Source organism: Hemicordylus capensis, chromosome 17 (assembly GCF_027244095.1).
Source record: "Hemicordylus capensis ecotype Gifberg chromosome 17, rHemCap1.1.pri, whole genome shotgun sequence".
NCBI classification, from domain to species: Eukaryota; Metazoa; Chordata; class Lepidosauria; order Squamata; family Cordylidae; genus Hemicordylus; species Hemicordylus capensis.
Window position 1 is genome coordinate 9,657,311 of NC_069673.1, and position 18,325 is coordinate 9,675,635.

Genomic DNA, 18,325 nt, shown 5'->3' on the forward strand with positions numbered 1-18,325 from the left:
GTTCACATTTTTAAAAAGCGTGTCAATATGATGTGATGCATATGTATGATGTGTACATTTGCTATAATGTCAAATCTGTAGGATTTCTATGGGGTCTCTGTGTGTGTTTGGATACAAATCTTTCAGACCAGTTAATGGTTTAGTAAAGTTGCTGTCGAACTCTTTAGTACCAATAGTCGTGTTTGAATACTGTACAAGATGCAGAAGTGACAGTCTTCTATCATAGACCTTTATGGTAGGCATTAGATCAGACCTGATACATACAGCAAGTTGAATATGTATCATCAGTCCTTTGTTACGGCCTGCCAGTGTCCTTGACAACTCCTTTTTTGCAATCCAGGACAAAGAGCAGGAACACCGAAAGTGTACTGAGTCCATGATGGACTTCCGTACATGTCTGGTGAGCTGCATTTAGCTTGGTGGCTCAGAAGTTGCTCAGGCTTGTAATGAGGTGGACAGGCAAACTGGAGATAAAATGCAAGAGCTGCTAAAGTAGAAGAAAATTTGAAGAAGGTTGAGAGGGTCACCTGCTAGCAAAAGGTGAAGAGAGTTTGGAGAAAATGTAGTTGAAAAGTGCTTGTGAGGGGGAATTTGAAAGAGTGGCTTGACACAAGGATATTCTTGGGCAAACAACATAGATAAGAGTGATGAAATATTAAGGGAAGTACTTGGCTCATTTTTCGGTTGGTTTAATACTTACAACACATCACCTACTGCAGTATTTATGGAGGCAAATTACAAATAGGGAATATGGAAGCAGAATGGTAGTGAGTTAAGAATATTTGTTTTGGAGTTTTATCTATAACTTTGGGTCTCCTGGGTAGTGATTACCTCATTATTTCAGGTGAAAATAGTGTAGCTATTAAATCAGTAGATTTTCCCCATACCTCTTTATTTCAGTGATGCAAGAATTTTATCCTACATTATGTGTGCAAAACTGGTGCATGGGGAATAGAGGACTTAGTCTGCATAATATGATTGGGTGACATGTTGCTTGACTGGGAACATTTATTGCCAGTTTATACATGATTTAGACCTTCAGAAGAAGTTCATTTGGACAAGTATCAGTCAGTTGCTGATGTGTGAAATGGGAATAGTGGTGATTCTGCTTCACAGGGATGCTGAAAGAGATGAGGAACTGATATTGCATATCCTGGACTTTGAGGATAGGGTGGGCAATAACTCTTAAGAAATAGATATTGAATAATAATATATCTTTCATGTATTATATTTGGACTGAACTACCAACTGTTAAAACTATATTGGGCAAAGGTCTGAGCCAATATTAGAAAACCTTTTTTGAAGCCACACATAACCAGCATTGGGAATGTCAGAGACTGGCAAATGTAGTTCGTCACTGACTAACAAGAAATAATTCTAATAGCCTGATCTTAAACATCACTCTCTTGAGAGTACAAAAGAAGTAGTTTGAAGTGAAGATGGTTAGATTTGAGCCGTAACTTTGTGGGAGTTGTCATTGTTACCGCTAAGGCGTGCGCACATGTGTGAGTGCTCACAAGTTTTTGAATGTCCTCTCAGTTCGTTTTCGATCCCGCTCCGGAAGGCCCCATTCTGAATGCAGGTGTGCGCACACACTACCTTGATACTGCCGCCCAGAACAAAACTCATTCCGCACAGAGATGAAAAAAATTAGAGGGACCACTGGGAGTCGTATCCCTCTCTTGTGAAAAAATCCCAGAAACTTAGAAACAGGGTTGATAAAAATCGATGATTTTGAAAAATAAACATGAATCAGATTTTAAAAATGTAAATTGGATTTTAAAATTTTAAAAACAATTCATTTGAAAAATGTGGATCAAAGATATAATGAATATTAATAACTTCTAATTATGTTCTATGAACATGTTAACAGCAGTATATGGGAATGAGAGATAACACACCTGATCAATACTATTCTGTAGGTGATGTACATGCAGCGCGCATACACAGTCAAGCCCTTGCCCCTCTGTCTCTCTAAAAGTGCAAAGACAAAAATGGTCAATGAATAAAAGATTTGGGGGGATGCAGTAAATCTCAGCAAGGAGGAGGAGTATGGAAAAAATGCAAGGAATAAGGGAGGGGAATTGAAAATGAAACCAAAAGTGAACAGAACATATTTATGCAGTCCTGAGGAAACATTTTCCAAGTGTATCCTCCATTGTAGAAGGGAAATACCTATCATGGCAGCAGGCCGTAAAAGAGACCCCATTTGGGAATATTTTAATGAAGTTCCTGGACTGGTGTGTAAGACAGACAGGTGTGCAAAATGCAAACAGTACAACTAAGGAACGCAAGGCCTGGTTGCTTTAATGAAACAGCATTATGAGAAGTGTGTATCTACCTTCTAGAAATGAAACCTACACCTATCTCTAAATATGTATTACGGTTATATTAGATAAGAATGTACTTTTACTAGAAAATGATGATTTAATCGAATCTGCCTGACTAGTATTTAAATTGTGATTTAAATTATTAAAATTGAATCCTTCTGTGAAGCTTTTTAAATCATAATTTTAATAGATTTTATTTACATCAAATCAACTCTACCTAAAAATGTGATATTGGCAGTTGGAAATCCCCTCTCCCGAGATCCCCTCTCCTGAGATCTTGATCTAGATCTCAACTAGATCGCTAGTTGTTAGGATGATTCTACTTCCATTATGGAAAATTACTCCTTTTAAAATGAGAGGAGAGCTGGTCTTGTGGTAGCAAGCATGACTTGTCCCCTTAGCTAAGCAGGGTCTGCCCTGGTTGCATCTGAATGGGAGACTTGATATGTGAGCACTGAACATATTCCCCTTAGGGGATAATGGGGCCACTCTGGGAAGAGCATCTAGGCTCCAAGTTCCCTCCCTGGCAGCATCTCCAAGATCGGGCTGAGAGAGATTCCTGCCTGCAACCTTGGAGGAGCCGCTGCCAGTCTGTATAGACAATACTGAGCTAGATGGACCAATAGCCTGACTCAGAATATGGCAGCTTCCTATGTTCCTAAAATCTTACTAATTTTCTCGTGAAATTTAAGCATATACCCTGGTGGTGTAGAGAAACAGCTTGCTGAAGGTCCCTTCTTGGTCTTTTTGTGTGGTTTGAATAAGATCTGTTGATCCATGGAGTGATGCCGCTTGTGTAGTTATTGGCTGAGGTGTAACGTGAATGGAGTTTGTAAAGGTTTCACAAAACACTTCACCTAAGTCTTGAGCCTAAATATCAGACCAACACAAAGTGAGACCTAAAACTCCATGGTGAGGGTTTCATCTTGTAGTAGTATGCATTTAGCTAGTAGTTATTCTGAAAAATACTCATGCCAAGTTGAACAATCATGCTGGGGCTTCTGATGGTGTTTTGCAGTCTTGTTTCTTCTCTTAGTTTTGGTCTAGGTTTAATTAGTTGGACTTCAAGCTTTTCTTTCTTTTCTCAGCTGAAGGAATATCAGCAGAAGAATAGCCCTGGGTCAACAGCTGGAGCCAAGAAGAAACGCAAAGGTAAAGAAGGAAGTAGACCGGAAACTCCAACTAATGACGGCAGGGAGTCTCCTGAAAACGTGAGTGGCTTACTATTTTTTAATGTAGTCCAATGTCTCTTATGTATTCTGCTTGTGTTAACATTGCAAAAAAAAATTGAAGGAAGTGGTATGTTTCTTTTTCTGGCATGAGTGATAAGGTCAGGCAGCTTAATAAAAATGAGCATTTTGCCCTAGAGTTGTATTCTGGAGATAGTCAATAAAGATCTTTCTGAATTTGCCTTTGGGGTGAAAGAGCTGCATCCTGATCCTAAACAGACTGTGCAAGTAAGTTCCATTGATTTCAGTAGAACTTGCTTTCACTTTAGGTGTACTTAGGATCTCAGCCAGTATCCCTTTTCTTGTCCCTTTGGCTTCAGGAACCCATTTGATCGATGTTCTCATTCTGTCCCTTTTCTCAGCTGTTTCTCTTTCCCCTTTTCTTTCACCCCCTTTAGATTCAGAACATTCTGAAGGTGCTGGTGTCAGACCTTAACCGCTCCAATGGGGTAGCCATACCTTCATTGGACAAGAGGAAGGTGAGGCAGCATTCAGAATCTGTCCAACTGGCTTGCTGTCCATACTGCATGCTTCAGAACCTATTTAAAAATTGAGGTTTTTAAAATGGGCGTGGGTGGCATAGAGCCTCATTTGGGGACGTTTGTTATCAGCTGTGTGACTGTTGTTGCTATCATTAACCCTGGGCTATTTTTAACCTGCTTTCCCCCCTCCTTGTTGCTCTTGTATGCATTCCCCCTATTCAAATTACAAGTGTGAGGAAGGAGAGCTCCTTGGACTTCTAAGATAGCTTTGCTTAGAGCAGCTGCTTTTGAATAATGTGAGGCATTTGGGTTTGGCTGGAGAGAGCTACCCCCAGTGTCTTCTGTTTCCAGGGTGACAGAGAACGGATGCAAAAGTGGCATTGTTCACTGCTGACCTTGACTGCTGCTTCACTTATGATCGTCTTTTCTCCATGTCCATGTTTTATTTAGAAAAATAAAGCGGGTCTCAGGCACATTCTTGCTGGTGGATGAGCTGTATGGTTACTCATGCAAGCCTGTGTGTTGACTGGTGATGAAACTCACACATGCAGTATAGCCTAGGAAGTAAGATGCATTCAGATATGCCTCGGCAGGAAGTTAGCCGGACTGCCTTTCACATTTTTCGAGCAGGGGTAGGCAACCTTGACTCTCCAGCTACTGTTGAACTACACCTCCCTTCTTCTTCCCCAGCCACAAATTATTCAGAGTTACCCACCCAACATCTACGTCATATTTATAGAGCAGATTTCAGCATAAAGCTTTGATCCCATTCAAGCACTGGCCCATTTCCCAGATCCTCCTTTTTCTACTTTTTGAAGACTGGGACATTAGCCCATCTCCAGACTTGTGGCACCTCACGCATTCTCCAGAACCTTTCAAAAATAATAGACAGTGGGTTTGAGAGCACATCAGCAAGTTCTTTTCGTGTCCTAGGAAGGATGCAATTCATATGACCCTGAAGATTTGCTCCTTTACGACAGAGAAGTGTTTCCTGGCAACTTCTTATCAATCTTGAGTTGCAGTCCTGACGCTTCACCATTCACGCCACTATGTTGAGGTTGCACATGGCTTCCTTGTGTTCTCATACGAGAAATAACAGTTGTATGGTAGTACTTATTAAGGGCTCATCTCTTACGAGGATGAGTGGCCTGTGAGAGAAAATGTAGGAATGTAAAAAGCTGCCCTGAGTCAGTCCGTCTAGTTCAGTATGGTCTACACTGCCTGGCAGCGACTCTCCAAGGTTACGGGCATCTTTCCCAGCTCTACCTGGTGATGCCAGGGGGCTAACCTGGGACGCTCTTCCCCTGAGTCCCATCCCCTAAGGGAAATATCTTAGAACTAGCTTAACCTGCAGGGCATATGCACACTAGTACTTGATTGCTCCCCTCACCCCCTGCCACAGCCCCCAGCACCTCAGAGATCTCCCCATCCTCACCTGAACCGCACTCCTGCTGCTCCTCCTCCTCCATCCGGTTGCTTCCATCCCCCTCACCCCTCTTGGTCACTCCTCCATCCCACTCACCCCTCTTGGTTGCAGCTGCAGCGTTGCTGGCGCCTATTGGCCAAGCTGCAGCTCTCTATCCCCAGAGACCTCCCCGCCGGAGCCCCGCTCTTGCTTCTCCCCACAGGAACAGCAGCAGCAGCGGTTGACTGGGCCCTTCCTCACTGCTGCCACCGCCATGGCCGCTCGTTCTCCTCAGGCCGCTGACAGGCCCGGGCCCATCCTTCGCAATTCCTTCTTTCTCTCCTTTCTCTTTCTTTCTCTGCTCACTCTTCCCCTCTTCCTTCCTTCCCCCCCTCTCTCTCCCCCCCCCCTCCTGAGTTAACACGTCTGGTTCTCTTGTTTCCTCCTCTAATTCGCACAGTGGCAGCCTCCTTCTCCCTCACAACCCTTCTCTTCATAGACCCCTGCCCACTAACAGTTGCATTCCAACTGGCCTTCACCATCACAGGCTATAGGGTGAATCAGATGTTTCTCAAGACTGATATTTCCTGGAAACCAGTGTGGTCCATGGAAGAGAGTACTGGGCTTCGTTCTGTGACATTTTGGCCTAGTCCCAGTTTTAAGCGTGGAAAGTCAATCACTTTCCATTCTCCGGTGTTCGAAAAATGAAAGAGAGACGAAGCCTGCCTAATGGGGAATAATAGAGATGTATCAACCCAAATCTTTCAGATTAGAAAGGAGATATAAAAGAAGGGTTTTGCCCTGCAGGTGAAGCATAGCATTCATATTTGGCCAGTGAAAACATTTGGTTTCAGGTTGACAGCCAGGTTTGTTCTGAGGACTTTGAAATGATTCTTTGTGTAGAAGAGCATAGCAGTGATATGCTAGCATGGCATGACAGGGTTTGGTCCAAAAGGCTATTATGCAGCTAGTGAGGGCCAGTCTGTGGCCTGAGTGCTTCAAAACTGTTCAGGTTTTTGTTCATGAACTTGCTGGGTTGCTTTGGGCAAGCTGTACTAGTCATGCCCCATTTTTCACTTGTAAAACAGAGAATAATATTGACCTACTACAGCATAGGTTGCGAGGCTAAACTAAATGAGTATGCAGACTTTTTTTTTTTTTTTTTGCGTGCTATAATTCAGTATCGAGAGAGTTATTTAATGCAGATGGCCCTTGGAGTGTTATTCTCTTAAAACTAGAGCCTTTTGCAAGAGGAGGAGTTCCGGTTATTTCTAGTTGATAGAATGTCTGTTTCATGGATTTGCTTAACACTGCTAGGACGGAAAAGCTGAATGTTGGCCGTGAACATTGATGCCTTTTTCAACACAGACAGAAAGATGCTTCCTACCTCTTTCTCTGGAGGTGGGTCTAGGCAGAGAGGAAACCGATTAATACAGGCCCTGTGTCAATAGATCTAATGCATGTGTTCGAATGTATTGAACAGAATACCCTGTTCTCATGGGTTGGAACAGGCTGGGCTCTTGCCATTTTCAGGGTTACCAATGCAATCGTAATTTTCCTTGAGGCCTGCTGCATGCCACAGCCTTAGGAGATTTCTGTTTGAGAATAAGCTTTTGTCACTTCAGCTGGCTCATTGCTTGGTTGACCAGCACGGTATATAGTAAGTGTCAAAGAACCAAGTTCATACTTTCAAAATTAATGAATAGGAAATCTTTGTCTCTCTGTAGTCTTAGTTATATATTTCCTGGAATAATATAATAGAACGAAGAAGACTGAAAGTGGGTGCTAGCATTGGGAAGTAAGGTACTAGATATTCTAGCAGCACTTAAGTGGCGTTAAAATATGGTCCCCTGTCCTTTCTGAAGTCATTTTTAATTATTCTGATGCCATACATCAGGAACATGGCAGCAGCACAGACTGGAAGAAGGAGAAGAGAGAGTCCTATGCTTAGAACTGTATCTATGTGCTGTTTGGAGCTAAGCTTAATCTGTTTTACTCAATGTAATTGTTTTAGAATATGTAAATCCTTTAATAAAATTCAGACCTTGCATTTGAAAGTATCGGTTCAGTCACCTGTAAAGATATCCCTCTTTACATTGGATCTGAATCTCTGGCTGCCACCTAGATTTCAGTACCCTGGAAAATCATAGGCAACATTCCCCTTGGAAGGGAAGCTTTTAAAAAGTCTAACACAAGCGTATGTAGTTGCTAACTTGTTCTCTCCTATCCCTACTTGATTGGTCATCTTCCTATGGATGTGTACTTTTTCAAATGTAAAGGACTGGTATAACACTCTTTCTGCTTGAGCAGCACATCTTTATAGTGAAAGCTGTATTTATGTGATGCAAAATCATAGTGGGTTGCAATTACTAACTTCTGCCAGAAGGCTCCAAGCAATGCTGAAAGACTACTGACTTCTTTAAAAAAAAAATTGATGGATTTGACTTTGTTCTGGGGGAAAGTACTGATGCATTTATGTTGCACCTAGGGTTGACGACTGCTTACAGAACCTGTGCATGGGCGTGCTTATCTGTCTGTCCCTCACCTGCATGGTGTTGGTAATCCCCTGTGGTGTGTTTTGTGACAGGCATACTGTGATGGTGATGTTGCCACTCATGATGAACAACTTGCTGCTGGTGTCCCCACGTTGTCTAACAGCAACAGTGTGCTTAGCTCTGCTGCTCCCGGTCCCGATAGTCTGCAGCTGTCACAGGTTTGTGGATGTCGGCTTCCCCTATACCAAATGCCCAAGCAGTGTTTTTGTGTGCTTACAGAGGCAAGCTTCACATAGGATGAGGGTAGCAAAGAGTTTCCAGTTTGTTCTACGACTGGAAGGGGAATTGGCCCTACCACATACTGAGAGGCTGGGGGCGTTGCACTCCTTTTCCTTTTCTCCATCAGCAGGCATTTCTTGATTAGAGCATCTTTGGAAGCCTGAAGCGTTCTAGAGCTGTAGTAGATAGGAGTTGCTCTGACTGCTTTTTTGTAGCCGATAGGCCCTTTTTGGAGTCCTGTAAATCCCAGTTGTTAAAAAGTGTCTAGGCCGTTCTAGACCTTATGATGTTGGTACAATTCCCTGCACCATGGCAGGTTTTCCATTGCCCTCTGTTAAGTGTGACAGGACGGGCAACAGCCTTCCTCTTTGAGTTGCCGCTGGGGAGGTGCATCGTCCCCACAGCCACGCTGGGCAGTTGTGGGGAAGGGCACTGCCCCCTCTGTGTCATCAAGCTGAAAAAGACGGTGTTGATGCCAGGCTGCCGAGTCACCAGTTTCGGAGAAGAAGGCCAAGGATACATGCGCTGGGCTGATGAGACAGCCCAATGCCAAAGCAGCCTTCTCTGCTGTCCCGCTTTGGATCTGCAGGGAGGGCGGGGAGAACTATCCCTACAGTGGTGTTGGACATCAGTCACTAGGGGGATGATCCTCACTCCTCACGCCATACTTGGCGCTGAGGAAGGGAGCAGGTGATTGTTGCTCACCTGATGCAGAGGCACAGCACAGGGGGAGGTCCTGGTGACCCCACGTTTTGACGTGGCTACCAAGGCCAGCCAGCGTTGTGGGCCCACTGAGTGTAGCTATGTTTGAAAATGTGATGGTTGAAATGCTAATTATGAAAGAACTGCATTTTTTATATTTAAAGCATTTCAAACTTCCCATTTAAAGTTCTAGAGCGGACTCATCTTTTCCCCATTTTTAGGTGATACATTCAGAATAGGAATTAGATCATGTCAACCAACTGTTTTGACCCTTTCTGTATTAACATTATAGGCAGTATGCTCTAATGGTATGCTTCTTAACTGTGCTGCTCTGACTCATGGTAAATGTCTGCTGTGGTTCTTTGTGTGTAAATAAGTTGCTATTCCCCGATCTAGAGCAACTTTTTAAAAAAGAATTGCACTAAAATTACCTAGCCAAGTGACCAACTGCCTGATGTGTTTCTGAGCCTATTCAAGGTGAGGCTTATTAAAACCAATTCCGTGAATTTTGTGACGGAATACGTCCCAGAATTGATGTGTGTTCAGGCCTACTCTGGCTCTTGTTTCCCATACCGAAGCAGCCCACAGAGAGAACAAAGAAGCAATAGCTGTTGTGAGATGCCGCCCAGAAGGAAGGGCATGCTCAGTCTGGTTTGGAGTTGGATGTGTGTCTGCATGTGCTTGCATGTTACTCTTTTTGGGGCTAGTGACTCATCTCTCTTTTTTAATTCTGCAGATCTATGACTCTGATCATAAAAATGCCTTGGAAGAAAATAGGTGAGAGATCATTCTGTACTTAAATTTCTGCCATATCACCCACCATATATGAGGGTTGTGTCCCCTTATTCAAGATGTGATGTGCTCCTTTTCCAGGTCCCTCTCATTGACAGAGAGTCTCCGCCAGCTCTCTGAGCAGCTTAACGGCATGGTCAGCCAGGTAAAAGCCCATTTCTCTTGATTTGTCCCACTTATTTATGTGTCCGCCATCACCACCACCGGTGTGGGGGCAGAGTAAGCTAACTCAAGAACTTTCTATAGTTGTAAACGCTGTTGCAGCCAGATGATGAAACAATAAGATGTTGTAATGCTGGAAATCGGAATCCATTGTTTTGGGTGTGTCATGAGTGTGTGAGTGAGGAAAAAATGTATATTCAGAAGAGAGAATACTCTCTCATCGGTAACCTATGAAATAAGCTGTCAGTGTTCTCTTACATAGGAAGCTGCCATATACTGAGTCAGACCATTGGTCTATCTAGCTCAGCATTGTCTTCACAGACTGGCAGCGGCTTCTCCAAGGTTGCAGGCAGGAATCTCTCTCGGCCCTATCTTGGAGATGCTGCCAGGGAGGGAACTTGGGACCTTCTGCTCTTCCCAGAGCGGCTCCATCCCCTGAGGGGAATCTCTTCCAGTGCTCACACTTCTAGTCTCCCATTCAGTTGCAACCAGGGTGGACCCTGCTTAGCTAAGGGGACAAGTCATGCTTGCGACCACAAGACCAGCTCTCCTCTCCGAGGAAAGCTCTCTCTTAGGAAAGCTATGCCAAATTCTTCCGGTTTCCTGCCAAAGGCTCAGGTTCCAGAGAGGTATCCATATTAGCCTGCTGCAGAAAAGGAAAACAGTCTTGTGGGCTGGCACACTTATACTCGAGAGACTGTGTGCAGTTTGCCAGTGTGACTACCCTGCAAGCACCTGCTCCTCTTGTTTTCACTTCATCTGTGGAATCCAGTTTAAATATTGCAGGATGATCAAGCAGCTATTCAGGAACCCCAGAGGCACCAGCACTAAAGGAACGGGATTAGTAATAATGTTGGTGATATTATCCAGGGCTCTCTCAGCTATAATGCATGTCCATTAATGCCATGTGATGGCAGAGGTTGACAGGATAGTAAGGAGGTTGTGTTTTGCTATCCAGCCGCAGAGATCTAGGCAATCTAGCCACTTGCATTTTGTCAAGACCTGTATGCAATCACTTGACTGCATTACTGTGGTTTTGATCCCCCCCCCTTTTGCGTTTGAACTGATATGTTGAATAGGAACTTATTAAAACCACCACAGAATGTTGCAGTCTCCGTATATGACATTTCTGGGACCTTGGGTTTGACTGCACATGAACTTTAAAAAGTCAATAGGCCTTGATAGTTTCAAACTTATTAGTTTGCTTTTCTTAAACTCTGATTGAGGATCAGGAGTGGCTCTGGTTCCAATTTAACCATGAAATTGTGGTATGTTTAGTACTGTAGTACCTGGGCGTGGGTTAATGTGCATTCCTGTTATCTGAATTCTCACTTAATTAACTGGGGTTATTCATTCCTCATTCCGTCTTCTCCGTATACCTGATGTGTCTGCTTCATAACAAGCCATCTTTGTGTAATGGCTAAATGTAAAAAGTAAGCTGGACGGTTCAGTTTTTCATAGAAGCCTGAGAGTTGGCAAAAATGTTGTCAGATATGTTTGGAGTTTCCCTTGCTCTCTGCTTACGGTGTGCCATAATCTAGGTGATTATCCAGGGAAAGCCAGTAACACAAGTGTGTCGGAAGGATCCTGCCTCAATACAGAACTCTGGACTCAATGACGTTCGAGATAATTCTAGCTCTATGATTCTCTGAGTCATGCTACTGCCAAGAGAATCTCTCTTTGAAATTCATGTTGACCTGTAGGCTGCTACTTGTCCTGATGATGAATATATATCTTTTGCAGCCCACAGCCTATGTGAATGGGGAAAGTGCCACGTCTTCCACGGATATGAAAGAGATGGCGGTAAGTCCACGGCTCTGGCTCTCTGTCTGCCAGCATTGTTTTGAATAATTCAGTTACGTCTCCAGTGTGTGTGCTCGAGCAGCAAGAACCGAGTATAATTACCCCCTTTAAAAGCAAAAGAGCACAAGCTGCTGTTCTGCTTGGTGTTTGGAGGAAGGCTTCTGCAGGGGCCTTGAGATTGGATTCTGGAACTATATTAAGGGCTCATCCTGAGTTTAATCAAAGCTCCTTGTTGTCTTTGAATGGGCAGTTAAGGTTTTGATGTTTGAGAGGGTGTCTCTTTCTGGTGCGGAAAGATGCACCACAAAGGACCTGTGATGTTGAATTATTTTCTGTCCTTTTTAATGATTTGCCTTTTCTCCCCTCTTCTATACCCTTCCTCCTCCTCCTCCTCCTGCTGTCTGCATGCGCCCATCAGACACGTTACCAGGAGCTGGCAGTAGCCCTAGATTCCAGCAATCTAACAAACAAACAACTCAGTACAAAGATAGAGGAATTGGTAAGGAACCACCAGACCAACATGCTTGGCCTCCTCCTACTGCTCCTCTGTGCTCTCTGGGTCTGCAAGGTCCTGGGTTCTTTTACAGCGCCACAAGAAAAGGTGGTGGCCACACAGGGGCTCAAAGGAAATCAGGGGGGCTTCTGATACTGGCCTCAGGGAGCGGTCTTGGGCAAGTCTGTGTCGGCACTCACACAGCCGTTCTCTATCTGCATGCCCAGGATAGTCATAACCTCCCCCTGGATATGCTGTGTAGGTATATCTACCGACATATCTGTCTGTGTAGGTCACTGGTGGGAGAATGAGAGAGGGCAAGGGCTTCCTGATTTCTGTGCCCCATAGAGGGATGGGAGCCAAGATGAAAATGCAGAGTGCCTTGATAGCCATGAGGTAAGAGAAGAGGGTGGGCACAAAGAGCCAGTGTGGTGTAGTGGTTAGAGTGCTGGACTAGGACTGGGGAGACCCGAGTTCAAATCCCTATTCAGCCATGAGACTTGCTGGGTGGCTCTGGGCCAGTCACTTCTCTCTCAGCCTAGCCTACTTCGCAGGGTGGTTGTGAGGAGAAACATAAGTATGTAGTACACCGCTCTGGGCTCCTTGAAGGAAGAGCGGGATATAAAATGTTTAAATGAATGAATGAGTGGCAGGAAGCACAGTAATAGAGAATGTGCCGCTCTTGTCAGATAAGTCAGGGGTTTTATGTCCAGGGTGTGTTTAAGGTGGGGAGAGTTGAACTGTGGGCACATCCTGAGCTTCAGTCCCCGTCCCCCCCCTTGCCGGGAATGCTGGTTACAGGTGTGTGCTGGGAGCTGTTGAACCCACCCGCTTAAAGACGGGGGCACACACTGAGAGTGACTTTCAACCAGGGCTCTGCTTTGCGTGGCGGGTGACCCCTGAACTCCCCTTACAGGAAGGGTGTTGAATCATTCACCTCTCTTTTGGCAGAGATTGGGGCTAAGCGTGCTAGGCTCAAGCACAGAGGTAACACGCGGCCATCTTTTCAGCATTTGTGGTGCAGTCAATGAGCCCGTTTGTCTTCTCGCTTGCGTGAGTTGCTGTTGCTGCTGTTGCTCCTCTTGCTGCCTTGATTGCAGCCTGTTTTCAGTCAGCCAGGAGCCTTGCTTTGCTAGAAATGTTTCCTCTTTCCTTTCCTTCTCCCCACCTCATTGCATGGCCTCCTCTTTTTTGCTGCATTGTTCTTTACTTTGTGCTCCCTGGGTTTTCCCCCCGTTGTAGCGCTGAAGATGGGTCACTGAAATGCTTTGTGTTTGAGCGCAGCCAATCAATGTCTTGCCCTGTCTGCCTGCAAGTAGCCATATGAAAAGCCCTTTTTGTTCGGGTGTTCAGAAATTGCTTCTTAAAAGCGGGAAAATGGCAAATGAGGCATACTGTTTTTCATTAGGTTTTGAATGCAGAAATGTCACTTTATTCGTTTTTGTTGGGGACTGCAAAAAGCAAAGTCAGGAATGTTAGAAAACAGGAGCTGTACTGGTTAAAGAAGTCTCCCATCATTCCCTTAAGAGGCTCCCTCCAGACCCTTCTGCTGCTTTTCTGGATATTGAGCAAAAATACTAAATTTTCAGATCGGGCAGGACCATATTCCTAGATGTCACCATCAGATTTTTCTAGAGCTGGTGTTACATTTTGAAGTGCATGACATCTGGCCCATGAAGGGATTATAGTGTCACTTATTAGATCACAACATGGGCACGCACACACCCCTGTGTATCTGAGACTTTTCCATCCTTGCCTTGATGTTTCCCCTCCAACCACAAGAGCAAAAAACTTGGTCCCCTTGTACTTGTAAAATGGGATTTCTGGCATTCCGCAGGAACCTGTAATGTCCACCGGGTCTGTGTTGCGTTTCAGTCATGCAAGTTCCTAGATGGCCTTTCTTGCTTGCGTGGCTGCTTGGAGGAATAACACAGGACTCCTGCTGTCGCCTTCTCAGATCTGCACTTCTCCTCCCCCACCCTGCTAGTGATAGGATCTGAGCTGTCTGTGTGTCCCTCTCTTTCCGTAGCCCTTTCCTGAGCTGCATTTCAGAATGTACAAAAACAGCTTCCCCTGAGGAAGTAGTTGATGCTGTCAGCTGTGGGAGACATTCATGGAAGAGGAGAGGAGACTGCATCTTGCCCCTGGAGCCAGTGAGGGGAGTTCAGGGTATCCTAGGGGCACCCTGACTGACCCTCTGGCTGTCAGCATAGAGCCGTACAGCATCTCCCTTGGCAGTCTGCTCTTGACGCTTGTGTGCTTCACCCCTGGACAGGATTGACGTTGCCTTTTCATGTGCTTTGCCCTCCAGCTGGGCAACTGTCCTACTCAAATTAAGAATACTCCCACTGTTAGTCAGCAAATCCTCTTCTCCCCCCTCTGCATTTTGGCTGACCACCTGCTGTATTCTGAGGGATCCATGGGGCAGCTGCAGTTCTGATAGATTGTAGGATCAAGACTTGCCCTTCCTACAGCTAGTAGAAACCGTCCCCTTCCTCTGAGAAATATTCAAATAGTCCACTGCCACATCACTGCCCCCAAAGAGCTTGGTTGGGCTCTGACCCATTTTGGATGTTAACTTTCCCTGGAACAACTGGTTGGGTTCAAGCCTCCCTCCGACCCCCCAGCAGCCTAAGAACATAAGAACCACCCTGCTGGATCAGGCCCAAGGCTTCTCCAGTCCAGCATCCTGTTTCACATAGCAGTCCACCAGACCAGATGCCTCTGGGAAGCCCACAGGCAAGAGGTGAGGGCATGCCCTCTCTCCTTCTGTTGCTCCCCTGCAACTGGGATTCAGAGGCATTTTCCATCTGAGGCTGGAGGTGGCCTATAGCCACCTGATTAGTAGCCATTGATAGACCTGTCCTCCGTGAAGTTGTCTAAGCCCCCTTTAAAGCCATCCAAGCTAGTGGCCATTATCAGATCCCATGGCAGAGAATTCCATAGATTAATTATGCACTGTGTGAAAAAATACTTCCTTTTGTCAGTCCTAAATTCCCCGACCTTCCCAGCCTGTCTGCAAGAGACAGGAACAGAGGAAGCTGCCTTCTGAGAGAGACCCTTGATCCATCAAGCTCAGGATTTTCTCCACTGACTGGCTCTCCAGGGTTTCAGCCTGGGAGGAGTCTTTCCCAGCCCTACCTGGAGATGCTGCCAGGGAGTGAACCTGGGACCTTCTGCATGCAAGCAGACGCTCTTCCCCTGAGCTACGGCCCCATCCCTTAAGGGGAGTGAATACCTTACAGCAGACAGTGCACATATGGAGACACCCATCCAAATGGGAACCAGGGCAGGCCCTGCTTAGCAAAGGGGGCAATTCATGCTTGGTGCCACCAGGCCAGCCCTCCTCCTCCAACTGAAACCATTAGTTCACTGCAAGGTAGCACCTGAACCAATGCAGGATCCTTGCTGTCTTAGTGACTTGCTGCTTCCCAGTTGCGTCAGTAAGCTTGAGAGGCAGCTTTCAAATGTAAGGATGAGAACTGTGATTACTTCCTCTGCGTTTGTGTTGCGAAACGGGCAGAATGGTCCCCTGAGCCTAGTATGCTGCTGCTTGTGTGTCTCTCTCTTGAGTCTCGGGTGTGTGGATGCCAGTAAAACGTCACAGATGCCAAGAAGCCTTGGTAGTCAAGCTTGTTAGTGCTAGCCTGCCATGTGCGCCCCCCCAAGCTGGAAGCCTCGGTGACTCACTGCTAGTATTGATACCTCCACTCTGCTCCTTCTGCAGAAACAGCAGAACCAAGAAGCTATGGACCAGCTGGAGAAGGTAACGTGCTCTGCTTTGGAGGCAAACATAAGTGGGAAGCTCTTTCCATCAGAAGCAGAGAACATAATGTGCGGTGGCAATGGGTGACTTAGACTCAGCCCAGCACTGGAGAGAGAGAACAGGACCCAAACTCTGCTCAGAGCCAGAGAAGCGAGGCGATTGGTTGCTCCCATCAGATCCGACTCTTCGGTCTGATCCTGGTGTCGCAACTGCCGCATGGAAGCAGCTAGCAATGCATCCGTGGGATGGTGCAGCCAGTGTGATGCAGTGTTGGCTCACCAGAAGAGTTGCCTCTCGGGGGTGCTAGATTCAGTGCTGCAGGCTCCTGGGGTAGCTGGTGTGGACACTCACTCCGCAGCAGGAGCGGCCCTCCTGTGCCGTGGCCACGTGGAGTCACTGCCACACGAAAAGCAGTGGCAGCAGCTCACTTGCGGTGACTGAACTTGGCTAAGGCCAGAGCTTGACTTCTGTTGTTGATGAAGAGAACATATTTTGTGTCCTCGACTGTATGTATTCGTAAACGTTAGAAACTCAAGAGGAAAAATATTTATTTCCTTGTTTGTTTTTCTGATTCACAATACTGGCTCCAACACCCAATCGAATGAAGGCTGCGTATTTGGATCTAAGCTAATTCATTCCTGTTGTTCACTTCCATGGGTCTTGAAAGCCCCAGCTTTTGCTTCAGTTGCAATTATGTGTCTTTTGATTGCCTTGGGATTGCCAGAGGTTGGTGGTGTGGTTTCTTTCGTGTATGGGTATGTGCCACCTTTCTTTATACAATTGCCTAATTGAATCGCTCTGCTCCATGGAAGTTTGCTGTCGCAATACCCCACCTCTCCACAAGCCTCCAGGCTGCAGACTGTATTTCTGTTTTCTCCCTTGTTTTTTAGATGTGGATCAGGCTCACTCTAGTTTTTGGTTTTGTTCAGAAACAGTCCCTTGAACATAAATTTTGAAACTTTTAAAAAATATTTCACTCATTCTGTGCAGCATAATGTTTGCCGGCCAAATAACTTGCAATGCTGACTAGAATGTGAACAGTTGAAATGGCCTAACAGAACGAAGCAAATGGAAAATAGAAATATTCATTTAAGGGAGATGAAGGGCGTGATCCCTGAGCAGCTGTTCCTTCACCGCTTCTATTAACTGGAATCCTCTGGGTATTTCACACGGTGTGGGTTGACTACAAAAGGAGGACTTTCCCAGTACGGTTTTGGTGTTGACATGTCTACTTGTGTTTTCCCAGGAAAAGAAGGGATTTGAGCAGAAATTTGCAAAAGAGCAAGCAGCATTGCGAGAACAGTTACAGGTAGGCAGACCAGATATCATTTCAGCTCCACATAGTTGTCTGGGGCTGCCTTGTGCTGTCCGTGTGCTGCAGTCCGTGTGGTGCAATCTGTACACTGGGGGGGAAGGCGCCTGCCTTTAATTTGAGTCTCCATTCCGTCCCGTCACCACCCAGTTTGAGTACATGCCCTTGAGACAGGTGCATATTCTTCCCCTGCTTGCCACGGCCTCCATTTCCCTCCCCTTCCTCTGTGTTTGCTTTGTGTTCGTCTTGGGGCATAGCAAAGTTGGCGTGGGCCCTGGGACTAAAAGTGTGGTCTTATTTGAGGAGGGCAAGAGTGAAGTGCAAGCTGTTACTCAGCGGGTGGGCCCCCTCTCAGCAGGTAGACGGCCTAGGAACATATGTGTGTCCCTCTCCCTTCAGTGGCTGTTGCTGGTGTCTTTCTTCGGTTTCTTTTTTAGATTGTGAGCCTCTGGGGGACAGGGAGCCATCCTTATTTATTTGTTCTTATTCTTCTATGTCAAACGCGTTGGGGACTTTTGTTGATAAGCAGTCTATAAATATCGGTAGTGGTAGTCCAAGTGTTCCAATCCGTAATGCCCCATTGGCATGTAAAGCTGCCTTGTATTGAGTCAGACGACTGGTCCATTTAGCTAGGTGGTGTTGAATCTGACCGGCAACTGCTCAGCTAGGCCTCATGCAAGAGGCTCTCTCACCTCTTCCTGCTGCCAGTGCTTTTTAACAGGAGATTTCAGGAGCTGAACGTAGAAACGTCTGCTCTCAAACGATGGCCACAGCCCCTGATCTGTGAACCCCTCCGTTGATCCAGTTATTTTCTGCTTCCTTTGAAGGTCCACATTCAGACCATAGGCATCCTGGTTTCGGAGAAATCGGAGCTGCAGACGGCCCTCGCACATACACAGCAGGCTGCTCGGCAGAACGCAGGTATGTACACCTGTACGCAGGTACATCTCGAGGCTCCTGGCTTAACAGATGGGGAAGTGCTCCTGGGCTGTGGGAGGAGGAAACGGCCATGCTGCATCAATGGATATGGGGAAAACGTTTTTCTCTGGTGGAGGAAGGGCATTCGCAGTGGCTT

General features: G+C 45.9%; 1 protein-coding gene across 6 annotated transcripts in view; it reads left to right on the forward strand.

The window, feature by feature from the left end:
- GOLGA2 (golgin A2) overlaps positions 1–18,325 on the forward strand; it is a 40,564-nt gene that overhangs the window by 3,370 nt on the left and 18,869 nt on the right. The window contains exons 2-12 of one of the 6 annotated variants that reach the window (XM_053282395.1): positions 3,419–3,541; positions 3,958–4,038; positions 8,034–8,159; positions 9,659–9,699; positions 9,796–9,859; positions 11,620–11,679; positions 12,098–12,178; positions 13,124–13,225; positions 15,900–15,938; positions 17,185–17,247; positions 18,078–18,171. In XM_053282395.1, the coding sequence (XP_053138370.1) occupies positions 3,419–3,541; positions 3,958–4,038; positions 8,034–8,159; positions 9,659–9,699; positions 9,796–9,859; positions 11,620–11,679; positions 12,098–12,178; positions 13,124–13,225; positions 15,900–15,938; positions 17,185–17,247; positions 18,078–18,171 (874 nt within the window). The remainder of the gene's footprint in view (positions 1–3,418; positions 3,542–3,957; positions 4,039–8,033; positions 8,160–9,658; positions 9,700–9,795; positions 9,860–11,619; positions 11,680–12,097; positions 12,179–13,123; positions 13,226–15,899; positions 15,939–17,184; positions 17,248–18,077; positions 18,172–18,325) is intronic. The other 5 variants (XM_053282396.1, XM_053282399.1, XM_053282397.1 and 2 more) reach the window with 5 other exon arrangements.